General features: G+C 41.4%; 1 protein-coding gene across 5 annotated transcripts in view; it reads right to left on the bottom strand.

Moving 5' to 3' along the window:
• Positions 1 to 16433, bottom strand: part of kdm4b (lysine (K)-specific demethylase 4B) — an 88253-nt gene that overhangs the window by 57116 nt on the left and 14704 nt on the right. For all 5 annotated transcript variants that reach the window (XM_080430120.1, XM_080430118.1, XM_080430117.1 and 2 more), the window contains 4 exons: positions 12488 to 12663; positions 8892 to 9006; positions 5770 to 5963; positions 282 to 331 (listed from right to left, as the gene is read on the bottom strand). In XM_080430120.1, coding sequence (XP_080286246.1) covers positions 282 to 331; positions 5770 to 5963; positions 8892 to 9006; positions 12488 to 12663 — 535 coding nt within the window. The remainder of the gene's footprint in view (positions 1 to 281; positions 332 to 5769; positions 5964 to 8891; positions 9007 to 12487; positions 12664 to 16433) is intronic.

Raw genomic sequence — 16433 nt, 5'->3', positions numbered from 1 at the left:
TTTTTTTACTCCACTACAATTATTTGAAAACTTTAGTTACTAGTTACTATGCAGATTTTATTATTTAAACATACATTTAAACCAATTAAGTCCTACATTTTATTTTACTATTCGAAAATAGCAGAGCTTATAGATCTGCCATTTTCTAAATAATTGAAAAATGTTAGTACTTATTTTACTCAAATAATATTAATCCAGGCCTTTTACTTGTATCAGAATATTTTATATTGTGTTATTGGTACTTTTACATACAGTAAGTAAAAAACAAAACTGTTGCTTACCTTGTGCCAGCCTCTCCAACCTCTTCCCATGCTCCGGAGGGATGCAGTACCTACAGAGAACAGAGGAAAGAGAGCCAATTAATGGTGAACAACATTTAGATCATTGCCTTTGTCTCTCCTGCAGTAGTCTTGCCAACAGACAACCAGGAAGTCATGTGGACTCTACAAGCGGCGCAACAGTTGAATCGAACTAATCAACTTAAATCAATCAGCCGAGTCATTTGACTTACTAACGAGAGTAGGGAGAGAAAGAAGACTCTAAGTGAACTGTAGAGGGTTAAGTTTACTTGACAACAGCTCATTTGTACAGGCATGCACACAAGTACTTAATTTAATTCATCTGTATACAACATCAAACAATTGTGCTCTTGACCAATCTTGCCGTTTCCAATTTAGGCATTTAGCAGACGCTCTTAATCCAGAGCGATTTACAGTAAGCAAGGCGAATACAAGGCAATATATCAAATGCATAGAGACAGTGTAGTTCCTCAGTAATCTAGGATCATAGGTAAACCAAAAACCTATCATCAGTCTAAAAACATTATAATATAAAATATATGTACATTTAAACTCGACAAACTATAGGATACCAGGTCAATAAATTAACCTGGCATCTGTCTAAATAACATACCATCTAAATTACATTTAACCTTTGCATGAGCCTTCAAGGTCGTCAAGGCTAGGGCAAGTGCTACGGGCTAAGGTGGAGTCTGAAGAGGTGTTAATTTGTGATGTCATAGCTGCATCTCCTTCTATAGCCCACTGCCAGGAGTGTCAAGTAGGACACCTAGTGGTTGGCAACGGTAATGAGTTGTTTAAAGCAGACGGCAAAACTATTGTTGAGACTAGATTTAATTGAACTGTGAGGTCAAGGGGACTGCCAGGGTTCCTTGATGAAGTTCCAAATGAATCCTTACAGGTCTGTAACTCGGAGAGTATACAAATGAAAGCAAATGGGACCCTTACAGGTCCATTTGGTACCATTTGTATACTCTCAGGGATATGGGGTGGGTCCTTGAAATTAAAAGGTTTCAGCACTACTGCAGTGCCGTAGATTTATGCGCATGCAGTGTTACCGATAGTATGGGGGTAAATATGCATTTGGTCTCTGTCGGGTGGAAACCTCATATGTCCAAAACTGTTACTTTTCAGGATTCAAATTCAAAAATAGCAAAAGTAGCAGATCTCCAAGCTCAAAACACGTCGCTTTGCGCCACATTTCGAGCTTGCAGATCTGCTACTTTTGTGTGCCGCTGTGGTAATGATCAAGTAAGGCGTTAATTTAAGAAAAACACAAAAAGTTAGAGTATGGAGATATAAGCTTTCTGCCCGACAGCAACGATTTATAAATTGGTGGGAAAGGCAACCCTTAGTTAAAAGCATGCTGGATTCACTTTAACCCGCCAGGGAGCTCTGGTAAATGCACTGTGGGGAGTTAGAACACCTCCCTGCTCCCTCCCACAGGCAAACATCTGACTGTTCAGAAGGGGGGAGAGAGAGGGGGAGAGAGAGGGGGAGCGAGAGCGAGAGAAACAGAGTGAGGGAGAAAGACGGAGTGAGGGAAAAGGAGAGATAGAGAGGGAGAAAGAGAGGGGGAAGAGAGAACGAGAGAGCATATAGTTGCTGTCGGGCAGAAACCTCTTATCTCCATGTTAGTTTTTTTCGTAAATGAACACCCTATATACTTAGGGTAATACTTGATCATACTACAGCTTCACACAAAAACATCAAAAGCAGCAGATCTACAAGCTCGAAGGCTTCGAACTTGTAGATCTGCTGCCTTTGACGTTTTTTTTATTTGAATCCTGAAGAGTAACAGTTTTGGACATATGAGGTTTTCACCCGACAGAGACGATAAAAGATGAGAGCCCACTAAGGGGGGGGGGGGGGGGGGAGACAAGATGAGATGTGTCTGCTGCACGGTGCCACACTGCCATCTGTGGGCCAGAGTTTGAAACGGCAGGCAGCAGCCCCCATGCACGCAGCAGAACGGGGCTTAACTAACAGAAGGAGAAGCATCCATCACGACGCGGACTGGTCCAGCAGCGGCTGTCAGAACAGAACGCAGCTTGCTGACCCATACAGCACAGACACAGCCTCCGGTCATTTGGGAAGCCGGTGGAGACTAGAGTCAGCTACCGGTCGTCCAAGGAACATACGTTGATTAAACAGACCCGTTGCAACTGGAAAATTGTTGCCGTCGGGGAAGAAACCTCTTATCTCCATATTCAAACTTTTTGTGTTTTTTTCGTAAATTAACGCCCTACTTGATCATCCTCACACAAATGTCACACAAATGTATCAAAAAGTAGCAGATCTGCAAGCTCGAAACGCGGCACAAAGCGACACGTTTTGAGCTTGTAGATCTGCAGGATCTTGAAGGTGTGCGACATGCTTCCCAAAAGTCGCGGCGACTGAGAACTTTAATCCATGCGGTTATAGTGCTCGGTGTGCACCGTGCACGGCCCTTAATTCTCGACATCAGGAACTACCGGTCAGCTTTATTGGTTGCAGTACTTTGCCCCGCCCTTCATGCCGCACCTAACATCTGGCGCTCTCCGCAGGGACAGCACGCTAGCGAGCTAGCGGCCAAAAACTAATTTGCCTCAGGGGTTGCCGAAATAGATAAGCTTGGCAGACTGCCATCATCTGACCCGACTTGTACCAACTGTTAATTTGTCCAAAATTCCCCCCAAGAGTAAAGTTTACGGCAAGCATAATCTTTTATTGGCAAGTGTCAGACTGCTCCACTTGATCCAGATTCACCATAACTATCTAGCGACATGCTTAACGTTCGCATTGGGCAATCAACTTGTCAATCAAAGCAGGGTTGCGAATGGAAATGGCACGCCCGCCGTTAATCAAGACGGGCGTAGTTTAGTAGAGGTGGCTGATAAAACAAGTGAATTTGGAGAAGATTTCAGTAGATTTATTGCACTTATACGTTGACATGCCAACAACGGCAACTGGATTTTAGGGACAATGGAATAGGTCTTTAAGTCTGAGTGTTGTCTGTCTCTCTGTTTGAGGTTTTTATTTTTTTCGTACGCCCTTTTCTCCCTAATTTAGTTGTGACGCCAATTGATTCCTCCCCACACACATTTCTGTGTTGTCACTGCTGTCGTATCCTACTGGCTCACCTGCAAGTGAGGAGCCCCCACCGGGGGGACGTAGAGCCTCCGTCCTACTCCTAATATCACCCTCCCTGCCCAGCTTCCCTCCCCCGAACAAAGCCAGGTGGATCCGAACCCCTAGACTCTGAGGTGGTGGGCAGATACTTTACCGCTGTGCCTCTCTGTTTGAGGTTTATAAGACAGGTATAACACAGGGCCGTCCTTTGACATTGTCATTCGCTCATACTGCAATGTTACGTTTTCGTACCGGTTATAAAATCATCAGCTGAACAACAGGTGGAATCAGTGTAACATTTTGTCGTGTGAGAGATCCGTTTTTAAGTGTCGGCCATCATGGGAAAGCGATGTGTCACTTAACCACTTAAGCCATATATATATATCTTGTCGCACGAAAATAAGGGATTTACAAGCTCACAATCTGGCAGGATGTGGCACGTTTCGAGCTTGTAGGTCGGCTATTTTCACTATCTTTGAAAATCCCAATAATTGTTTAAAAGCTTGTGCTTCTGACGGAGTTGTAGATACAAATCGTCTGTCGGGTGGAAACCTCATGTTGAATTTTTTTTACTTTTTAGGATTCAAATGTACAAATAGCAGAAGCAGCAGATCCACAAGCTTTTGTGTGACGCTGTAGTATGATGATGCATTCATTTACTAAAAAACACAAAAAGTTTGAATATGGAGATAAGAGGTTTCTGCCCGACAGCAACAAAATATAATAATTTTTTTCTCCTTTTAATTAGACAGGATGGTGTAGAAGAGAGAAGGTAATTGAGTGAGGGCACACAAAGGGGTAAAGAAGAATGCAACGGCAGGTCTCCAACTGGATTTAAAACCAGGGTCTTTGTGTCAGCTACCAGTGTTAATTAATGTACTGTTGGGCTTCATGTTCAATTATAATCCCAGGTTAAGACCACACAAAATCCTATTGTATTGTAGTGTGTGCGTGTGTGTGTGTGTGTGTATGTGTGTGTTCCTCCATGAATCAAACTAATCAGACAATCAGCCCGTCCCCTCCTGATCCACACCCTCCTCTGGACCTTGTTGTCATGGCTACGGCACGTCTCTCTCCAGGAGAACGAGAGAAAAGGTAAGAGAGACGGAGGTAGAGAACGAAAGAGAGAGAGGGAAAGAGAGGGAGGTAGAGAATGAAAGAGAGAGAGGTAGAGAATGAAAGAGAGAGAGGGAAAGAGAGGGAGGTAGAGAACGAAAGAGAGGGAGAGAGTGACAGTGTGAGAAAGAAGAAAAAAGTTTTAATTATGTTTCCCGTTTAAAGCCAATAAAGCAAAAGGTTTGAATTGGAAAACAAAAAATGGAAAGAGAGGTGAGAGTGAGAAACAAAAGAGAGAGGGAGGGAAATAAAGGAATAGCGATACGTGTCAAATGAAGGCCTGAACTCTTCCCACCTCTCAGGGGAGAGATTTGTCTGCTGCTGGTCATCAGGAGATGTAACCTCAGCAGGAAAACTGCTACATCTGTCCATTTCTCACAGGTGTGTGCGTGTGTGTATAGTGTGCGTGCGTGCGTGCATTCAGTGCTCTGTTGATTGATTGGATTGAGGAGGTACATCTGTGTTTGTGTGACCGAGTGTGTATTATGTATGTGCTGTATCGTGTGTTTGTGTGTCGAGTGTGAACAGTATGTACAGCTGCACCTGTGTCTGCTGTTTGTTGATTGAATGTGTGTGTTTAGTGCAGTGGTTCTCAAAGTGGGGTCAGGGGACCCCCAGGGGCCCTTAGAGGGGGGTGGTTCCCCAGCTGAATTTGTTAATACAGCATCACAATCATTTTAACCACTTTTCCCATACTTTATATGTTGGCTATTCAAAAAGAGCAGATATACAATCTCATACCTCTTCACTTCGTGCCACGCTATGAGAATGTAGATCCGTTATATCTGAATAATCTTTTTTTAGCAAATCTTTTTAGTTTTCTGTCTTTTTTTTAAAAAAAAGCAAACCGTTTTAACTTTTGTTTTTGCTTCTGGGGGTCCCTTGCACAAAATATTTTTGAGATGGGGGTCAGCGGCCAAATACATATCAATTTGGGGGTCCTTGACATGAAAAAGTTTGAGAACTACTGGTGAAGCGGAGACACTCAGGATCGCTCTAGAACAGTGTTTCACTAACGTTTTAGCTCGTAGACCCAAAAGATAAAAATGATGTCTAGGTGGGCACCCGATCTACTATGAATCACCCCATTCAATGGAAAGGAATTACATCCAAATGTCCTCATTCTATGGGGTGGAATTGGGTGATTCATAGTAGATCGGGTGAGGTGGGGATGGGGATAGAGTTAATACAGGGCTGAGGAAGAACACAGACACGCTCCCAAATAAACGGCGGTGTTACTGACCAGGACTTGGACTGTCCAAAGTGCAGGTAGTTGATGCTGTACAGGTCCATGTCCTCCGTGTGCCAGGCGAAGGTGGTCTTCCACATGCCAAAGTACAGGTACGGCGTGTTGACGCCCTCGATGACAATGCCACACTCCTGCTCCACCATGTCCAACAGGGTGTTCAGACGACCGATGTTCCACTCCTCTATGTCCTAGACACGCACACGGAATAGAAGCAAAAGTCAAATCTCGTGACTGAAAATGTAACAATGTTATCGTTGGTATCATCATTTTAAACCCCATGTTTCTGTCATCTGTTCTACATTACAACCAACCAGTTGAAGAAATCACAGATTGAGGCTTTAAACCTTTGCTTTTTATTACATTTCTGAGACCCATGGAAGATGATTCTGAATGTATCCTATTGCTAATGTGACCTACAAGCTCACAAGCTCACAACAAGTCGCAGCGCGTTAACAACACCTACACAAACAGCAGTGAATGTTGCTAGGTTTGTTATGTAATGAGTTTTAGAAGTGGAGGTTCGTGATTGTAAATGTTCAAATAGTGAATTACAAATCGTCAATCAGTTCAGACTCAGAGCAGACCTCGTAGATGCGGGGACGGTAAAAATGGTGTGTCCCCTGGACGCGTTGATAGTGAGTTTAACGCATCCTTTTGGAATAATATGCGTCAGAGACGTGGGACACGTGGCTAACATTTATGGTACGTGCAAAACTCTGCTGCCCGCCTGCTCAGTGCTCACCAGAACCCGATCCAGAGACCGCTTCACACCAGTCCTCCACGACCTTCGTTGGCTCCCAGTCAAACACAGAATAGATTTCAAAATACCGCTCACCACCTACAAGGCCCTCAACAACCAAGCTCCCCCCTACCTCTCTGACCTCCTTCAACGCTACGCCCCCTCCCTCTCCCTCAAGTCTGGTGATGCCAGCCTCCTGGACATCCCCAAGACAAAACAACCAACCTGGGGGTGACGGGGCTTTCTCAGTTGCAGCCCCTCCCTTCTCCCAGCTCACATCAAAGTCCCAGCCTCACCCTTGCCCTGTTCAAAACCAACCTCAAAACCCACCTCTTCAGACTTGCATTCCCCACCTAATTCTTATCGCCTTTTACCTTTAATTTGAATGATTTTGTCTGCTTATAGTTATTTGTTAAATAAAGTAGTTTTTTGTTTTTGTTTTGTAAAGCAACTTTGACTACCTAGAAAAGTGCTGTATAAATTGGATGAATTATTTTATTTTATTTTTTCTAATCAACATTACTGAAATATTGTTTACATGTATGTCAACAACAATTATAAACTTGTCATAGACTAAACATCCCGCTGGGTTCTGTGTGTTAACCAATTCAATCCGAGGAAGCATCTGTGTCGTTTTAGATTTTAGCTATATATATATATATATACACACACACACCGGTATATATATATATATATATATATATATATATATATATATATATATATATATATACACACACACACTCAAAGCGGGGCCCGGGGACCCCAGGTCCTTAGGGGGGGTTACCAGGGGGTCCAGAGGAAAATGTGTTAATAGAGCATCACAATCATTTTAACCATTATTTTATACTTTGGCAATTCAAAAATAGCAGATAATACAAGCTCATAGCATGGCACGAAGTTATGAGCTTGCATACGTGCTATTTCTGAAAATCTATTTGTGCAAATCTTTGAATATATATATACATTTGTTTGTACTCAAATCTTTGCTTCTAAAGGTCCCTGGAACAAAATGCATATAATTTTGGAGAAAACGTTTTTCAAGAAAACTGTTAGGATTTAGGAGCCATTTTTAGAATCTGCCTCAGGTCTTAATGGGTTAAGAGCTCACCCACAAAGGGCACAGGGAAAACTCAAATCCAACGTAAAATGAGTGCTCTCTGTGCCAGATGGCACGTTTTACACTGGCTGGCAGAGACACAACCATTGCTCAGGGTGTTCCACAAGCAGCAGCTGGACAGCCCAACATGAAACTTTTCCAGGTGGCTACTTTTGTTTTAACTGCCTTTCTGTCATTCATTTTTCATCGTCCTGTCGATGTAAGGAGTTTTGTATCCAAAAGAGCAGAACCCATTTCACCAACATGAACGGGTCAACTGTTACTCAATGCTTGTTTGTGTAGCCTACAAGCGCTTGTCAGACGCCAGACTATATTGCCGCAATTTGCAAAAATATTTTTTCTTTTGTTTCATCAGTTGTTTTTTGCTTGGCACTCAGCATCAAGGGTTGGTTTTAGGGGTAAAACCCTGTGACATACTGAGTGTCACATCCAGAGGATGTACTACAGAAACAGGAGATGGACTCCTGACCTATGGGTCACATGGCTCGGGAACACAGTCACTTTACTTGTATTTGGTATAGTTTGGAGTTGAATTGGGAAGATCCGCAAATCCAGATCTTCAACGGCAAAATCAACAGTAGATTGCGATTTTTATTTTGAAAGAAATGTAATATATACCATGTCATTTTTTTCTAAATCTGCCTTTTGTTTGCGTTCGTTTATGTGCTAAAAGAGTGACTTTGAGACCTGTTTCACTGTGCAATGCAAGTCAACGAGGAAACTATTTTGGAATATTCCATTTCTAATGAAAGGAGGAACTATTGAACATATCTTGCCAATATTTGGAGTTACATTATAATGGAACTACACAACCCAAACCTCTACCAAAGAGTAATTTTGCTTTAATACTACCAAGTCGGCCATACCACCCATGAACACAAATTTTAAAACAAAAAGAATGTTGTGCAGTTAAACTCATCTCCCAGCAGATGGTGCTAGGTACAATAGGAGGACCAGGGCTTGCTTTATAGCAGTGCTTCTCAAACTTTTTCGTGTCAATGACCGCCAAAATTAGATGCATTTGGCTGCTGACATCCATCCCAAAAATATTTCGTGCCAGGGACCTCCAGAAGTAAAGCTTTGAGTTAAAAATGTTTCGTTACAAATATACATATGAGAGGTTTCTGCCCGACAGCAACGTTTTATAAAAATTTAAAAAGAAAAAAAATTGAATAATCACTAAAAAGATAACCAACTGTTGCCTAAATCTGACTTTACAGTTTGATTATTTTAGCTAGGCGATAAACGTGGTCTCACCGGGTCATAGATGGAGCCGCTGACATCTGCACCATAGATGGGCGAGACGAAGGTCAGGTTCTTCCAGTATTTTCTTTCCAGGTCGTCAAAGTCTTTGTGGCGAGGCGTGTTGTACCTAAACACAGAACCAGAGAGAGATTAGACACCAGAAACCAGCTTCTGTCCACTGGTCACATGAGCTGGTTCAACCCCATGGATTAAAGCAAAATAAAATCTCACGACTGAAACATTTTCAGTCCTAATGTGCGATTTGTGAAAAGGTGTCCCCCTTTCTTAAACAATTAAGACAATATGTAACATTATGATGTTTTAGTCATATTGTTCAGATGCTTCTTTGGTTTGTTACAAATCATAAGATATGTCAGACATATGATAATAGGACAGTGGGTCGAGACCCATTTCTGGGTCACAGACACATTTGTATGGGTCACGAGGGGGGCTAAGGATCCTAGGAACTAGTGTAGTCCAATTAGAATGTAGGTATCTACATTTACATTTGTGTATATTTATTGTAGTATTTGCCAACTAAACTGACTGTGATGACAGATTTGAAAACTGCAGTGGCTACCTGTGAACAGAAGGTGGAGACAAACCCATGCTGTGCTTTGTAAAGTGGTCTACTTCTCTCACCATTAACAACAGGCAGAGCAATAAAGAACATTTTGAGATAATGGGTATTGGTAGTGGTACCGTATATGGAAGGAGACATTGGGTATTTACTGGTCTGACTGTTGTTAGGTTAAACTTTGAGAAAACAATCAAAATCAAAGATGAATAATTAAAGCTTGTCATATACCCAACTTGTATGACATTCCTTTTGACATTTAATTTTTTTCTCCGCCAGGCCGAAGGCGTGGCTGAGACTATGTTTCCCACACATGTTTTCCATCATGAATGCAGCGTTCGATTTCTGTGAAACTTTGCATGCACATTTCCACAAAGCCAAGGAAGAACCTCCATCCCCCATTTTTCAAATCTCCTCATGGTGGCGCTACAACAGCCCACTTCATGTTTTGGCCTATAACTCTTGAACTCCTTTAACTTTTTGTGGGGTTTTTTCGTAAATGAATGCCCTACTTCATTATAGGCTATTACAGCGTCACACAAAACTATCAAAAGTAGCAGATCTACAATAGAGTTCTCAACGGGCCTCATCACAATGAAGCTCATAGAGATGTAATTGTAGAAGAGATTAAACCCTTATCATTAAGTCTTGACAGTGAAAATGTTGCGTGTAATGTTAAGTCACTCAAAATGTATCTCTAGCAAACTTCTTTGATCATAATGTTTAAACACAGGGGTTTAAACACATAAACCATGTCATTAATATGCTACTATCTTTGCTACAAAGTGTAACACATGTCACTTCTACATTGCAGGAAGCTGCCGTTTTAAGTCAACACCAGTCTAAAAATATGAATATACAAACGCAGATAACACTGAACTTGTATCCCATTTCATTTTTGACTGGCTAATTTGAGACAGAAACGGAAAGAAAACGTGAGAGAGAAAAAGGAGTCAGGTCCACCAAGGTCTCTTCCTCATGACCTGACAATGTGTTACTTCCAGTTTCAACCGAGTCGTACCACCGCCAACTTCAACTCTACACGTCGCACGTATGCTGTGACAGTTGAATGAGTTCCACAGCGCATAGCATGAGAGCGGTTATTAATAGAAACCCAAAGTAAGAAGAAGTGCTCCTCTTTACACTATTTGTATGCTGGATTTAGGCTAACTAATATAGATCATACCAAACGTTGCAACCTTTTGTTGCACCAATCTCTGGGAATAACAACAATACGTGTAACATGCTGATCATCTCGACCGGCTGTTCTCCTCACAAGACTGTTGCCTGTCCTTAAATGATTTGCACTATACTGAAGCACATTTAATGTGTTTAGGACTTCCATTTGGACTTCTAATCAACATGATACTGATATGCACAATATTGAATGCACTACATGTGATTTAGGGCCTCTTTAAATTACAAGATACTGATTTTAACATGCTGCTTTTTCAGGATTTTGTGCTCATTTTGTGTTCCATTTTTTTCTTCTAATTCTTTTCTTTTGCTCCTTGAGCTGCAAACGTGAAAGCCTGCATAAAGAAGAGTTTCACTTTACCTGTAATTGTGTTGTGACAATAAAGTTGATTAATTGATTGACCTCTCTGTCTGCACCACCTCTGCAATGCTCTTTGTGCCTCACCAGACACGTCATACTTTGAAAACCTCTGTTTGTGCGAGGCGTTGTGAGCTTGTAAATCGGCTATTTTTGATTCTCTCATTATTTGACATTTTGGCCAATGTTTGACCAGTTCTTTTGTATAGTTTGTTGATTAATTTTGTTGCAGTGATGGTCTTTTTCTTTGCCTTCTTTTTTATTTTAGGTATTAAAAAGGTTACTTAAATGGTCACTTCAATTCGTTATCTGGAGAACGACTGAACTACAGTACAACACTCACTGCCAGCCAACCCCCACAGTTGTCCTGTGGAGAGTGTAGATAACAACATGGCTTATGCCACATGACTCAACATTGGAGATTATTGGGACATGGATGAATTTGTTCCTCTCCAAGGGAGGGTGGATAAATGCCTATTTGTTCATATTCAAGTTATTCAACATTCAAGCTGTTGCCTATTGTAACAGGCAATTCTTTTTTATTCAATTGTGATTGTTTTATCTCATAGCATTAACATTAGGGATAATGTGGAGATCTCTAGGATATTTTACATTTTCTTGCATAGTTTTCATATTTTTCTACTTTTGGCCCCCAAATATTATTTATTGTATGTCAAATATGTATGTAAAAAATCACACCCAGTGTGAAGTGGGCGGTGTGGTCAACACAGTGGTCATCATAGTGATGGAAGCTCACTTCCAAAAAAAAAGGTTTTTTGGAAGTGCATATCCTATTTATAGGTTATTAATGTCATCATGTGTCTCGCTAGCCATCACAGTGCTGAATAGAGTCAGCCAATAGAGTCAGCCAATCACAGTACAGCTAACTGGGCCAGCTGGGCCAATCAAAGTGCAGGAAACTAATACTAATGAGGTGTCCCAACCCCACTTATAGGGGCGGCTACACCGCCCAAAAAAATGAAAAAGTAGCTGTATTTATTCAGGGTTGTGAGACAAAACTTTAAAGACATGACTGCACTGACTGTTTTATATGCCTCACATGTGGTCTCTAAAATAAGAGGCATTTCCAGGCCAGTTATGATGCTAATAGCTGAGGAAGGCTTTGTGTCGAAGGAAGTATGAACGTTGCTCTGTTTGCTGCCCGTGCCAACTGACTGAAAGTGCCTCAAGGACATTTCCATGAGCGCTAGTAGTAATTCCATAGAGAGCCGAAGACAGACAACAACCACACGCCTGCTCTGGTACACATGGAGTCACCAGCTGCTGCACCAGTTAGTGAGGAGGTTCACCAGGAAGGTGTGACGCATGCGACACCTTTGAAAAACGTATGTTGCTAACTGCTTTGGTATATATATATATATATAGCAAAAATCTAAAATGACACAGATGCTTGCCCGGTTTTAACTATTGCATCTGGTCACCTGTTGACACCATGCAGTGATAAAGCTGACTTACTTCTTGCTGTTGGCCAGCTTGCGGTACTCGCCCACCGTCATGGACTTCTTCTGGATGTTGTACTGGGTGAACAGTCCTGACTGGCCCGTCACCACCTGCGAGATGGGAGCTGGGATCACCATGTCCTCGATGGTGTCGTACGACTTCCGCGGCTTCCATCCCTCTGGAGGAATCACCTGGTGAGGAGGAGAGTGTGGAGGATAGGAGAGAAGGGAGGAGAGGAAAGGAAGAACTTTGCTTTTACTTTTCAAGAATTGTGCCTGATGCCCTCAACCATAGACATAGTTTGTCTCAACAAATAACCAGATTTTTGGACTAACAGGGACTACATCAAATCGTTGCTGTCCGGCAGAAACCTCTCATCTCCATATTTTAACTGTTAAGTGTTTTTTCGTAAATTAACCACTTAAGCCCCAGCATCCGTATTGTGGGGAAAGCTTTCGCTGAAAATAGCAGATCGACGAATCACGTTGTGAGCTTGTCGATCTGATATTTTCAGCGAAAGCTTTCCTCACAATAACAGAAAATACACTAGTATAGAGCCCTGAGGGACTCAACCATATGGGGTTTAAGTGGTTAATGCCCTACTACGAAATGCTAAATCATATGTGATGGACCTCAACTGTATATGCATGTACTTTTCTGCATTTTTGTGCAACTTTCACATTTTTAAAGACATAGAAATGATTACAGTCACTTTCCAGACATGCCTGTTTTGCATAGGAACAGGTGACATTGTCTGAGCAGACAGGTTTGTCTGACATTTAAACTGAGACGGCTCCTCACTGGCAGGTGAGTTGGTAGGATACTACAGGAGTGACAACACAGATGTGTATGTGGGGAGGAATCAATTGGCATAACGACTAAATTGGGGAGAAACAGGGGGTAAAAAAAGAAAGATACTAGTGTTGCTTATACAGCAATTGAGTCCACAAACTATGTGCAATAACTAGGGAAGTGTAATAAGACAACATAATACAGTATGTTAGGGCTGAACAATGTTGGGAAAATGTGATTGCTAATTGCTATATTTTTGTAAAGCAAAGCAGGAGCAATTTCACCAGCTATATGCAGATCTGCATATACGTATGGTTGATTTCAAAGGGGAAAATGTTGTTCATTACTATAATTGTTGCTTCAACATGATGACACCTCTGTGAGCACAGAATGTGCCAGTTACCAATAAATCGGTTATCAGATGGAATGTACTGAGTTTTCTTTGTCCAGAATAGTCATGAAAATGCAAACCTTGCTAGTTTTTGTTTGAATTTACCTAAGCTGCACTGCATCTGCATGTGACTATTGCACAATGTGTGTACATACATTGCAAGGTCGGTACTGAAACGAGATATTGCGCAGCCCTATTAGTATGTATGTTTTGTGCTGTTGTCACTAAACTCTCTTTAAGCCAGTGGTTCTCAAAGTGGGGTCCGGGGACCCCCAGGGGTCACTTTATCCATTTATATGTTGGCTATTAAAAAAACAATTAATCTAAAAAAGAAATGGAAACTTTTAAAATAATTTTGCATTTTTTTAAACAAACATCTTCTCTTCTGGGGGTCCCTGGCACAAAGCATTTTCAGATGGGGGTCTGCGGCCAAATGCATATTATCGATGCTTTCGGGCAGAAACCTCTTATCTCCAAATCCTAACTGTTTGTTTTTTGGTAAATTAATTACTTGATCATACTACAACGTCACAGAAAAGCAACAAAAGTAGCAGATCTACAAGCTCAAAATGCGTCACGAAGCGACACGTTTTGAGCTTGTAGATCTGCTACTTTTGCTATTTTGGAATTTTAATGCTGAAAAGTAACAGTTTTGGACATATGAGGTTTCCACCCGACAGACTATATCAATTTGGGGGTCCTTGACACGAACATGGCCATAAGGTTATGTACCCGTAAGAGCTGTAATCTTCTGCCGTAAACGCAATAGCTAGGGATGCAAAAGTTAATCGAACTAATTGAAAAAATAGGTCTTAAAGGGATACTTCACTTTCGGGCCGGGGACACATTTAAAAAAAATATTAAAAATAAATGAAAAAAGTTATGGAAAATTCATGGCCCCCTCACGACACGCAGTGTCCTACTAATGTGTGAGGGGGCCATGAATTTTCCATAACTTTTTCATTTATTTTTAATTTTTTTTTTAAATGTGTCCCCGGCCCGAAAGTGAAGTATCCCTTTAAGTAGTTAATCAGACTAATTTATTTAGTAGATTATAAAAAAAACTATTCAAATCGTTTTTGCATCGATTCGTTGATATATACTTTTTCTTTTTTATCCAGAAATGCGCTTCTCAATTACATCAATCAAAAAATCAATCAATAGAATAATCACTAAAGACCAGTCCACACCAATGCAACTCCTTGCAACCATTATCCCCAAATGACACCGGTCTGCAACTGGTCAGTCCAGACCGCTGCATTTTTTTGGCAACTGGTTGCAAGTTGCGTTGTGAAAGTAACTGACAGTTGCAGCCCTCCAAGTAGCAGAAAATGACCTGAGCCCACCAATGCACCAGTAACAGAGAGCTTCCTCATACCAACTTGAAGCTTTGTGTGAAATTGCCACCTAATACTGAAACCCAATAACAGGATCCTTAGGCTCCATCTTACTTCATTTATTTTTCATTTCACACTCCTGTGTGGTTCTGCTTATGTTCCTGCTTCTAATGACTGGCCTTCTAGGAGTTAAAGCACAAGCCTTCATTTGCTCTCACCAAGCAAGACCCTCTGCATAAGAAGTGTCTCTGAAATGTCTGAAATCTATTAATAGGCCTATGTCCATATGGCTTGACTCACACGGACGGAACACGCCCAAATACAAAACCAAGTCCAATTTTAGGTGGTTACTACGGTTATAGTCTCGCGTTACCAGACTGTTGCCTCCCACAATTTTCAAATGTTTCCGGCACACAGTCTGGGACTCGGAAGCTCTGATCATGATTAGAATATAAACCGGATGTGGAGCCTCCTCTCCATTTCCGTTTCGTCTTTACAGTCACGCAAATTTATCCTAATATAAATACAAAAAAGTATATATAGCTTGCTGCTTAGCCGAAATGGAAATTAAAAAGTAAAGTGTAAAGATATTTTAAAATATATTTTCGTAAACGGAAGTGCCAGTTTCCTCTCTCGGATTTTGGGAGTTGTAATTCCAGACTCTATATAGCATTCAGAGATTGTGGAATAGTTGTCTGGCTACGCGAGACTACTACGGTTAGGATTACATTGTAGACAAAAAAAGAATTACATTTACACAGATCACAATGAACACAACTCCACTTCCTTGGTAAACAACGTCATGTATTGAATAAAGAACCATAAAAATGTATTAAGTATCTGTTTGTAGCGGTGTGTCTATGTGTCTTTCCATGCATGTATGAATATGTTTTAGAGTATCTGGGTATGTATGTATGTTTGTGCTCTTGAGTCTTGACTTGTACATGTGTATGCGTCACAAATTTGAGCAATCGGTCAGTTTGCAAACTCACTGGTGGGTTAGTCAACCGTTTCCCAAACGGTGAGCAGCGAAGCGCATTGGAAATGGTGGCCAATCATAGGTACTGCAGCTTATTACGGCTGGGGCCAGACACATGAATGAGCGAAAACGGTTTCGACCAATGGGCTCGACTCGCGAGCTTGCGCACGGAGGTGACACTACTGCGCATGCGAGACGGCGCACAGAGTGGCGCAAACCGCGTCACATAGGCCCCGCCTGTCACATTTTACACAGTTTAAGAAAGTAGGTAGTTGATATATTGCACTTTTACCTTAGCGCTAGGTATACTCTTGGTTGCTTGTTTTTGCAGAAAATGCACTTAAGACTTCTGGTGATTAGTAGTTTCGCTCCCTACCTATGTTGAATGCACTTATTGTAAGTCGCTTTGGATAAAAGCGTCTGTTAAATGACTGTAATGTAATGTAATTTCCCAATCCGGAA

Source organism: Gymnoscopelus braueri, assembly GCF_963280865.1.
Source record: "Gymnoscopelus braueri genome assembly, chromosome: 6".
NCBI lineage: Eukaryota > Metazoa > Chordata > Actinopteri > Myctophiformes > Myctophidae > Gymnoscopelus > Gymnoscopelus braueri.
The sequence above is the reverse complement of the archived record's forward strand: the minus strand, read 5'-3'. Positions and strand labels throughout refer to the sequence as shown.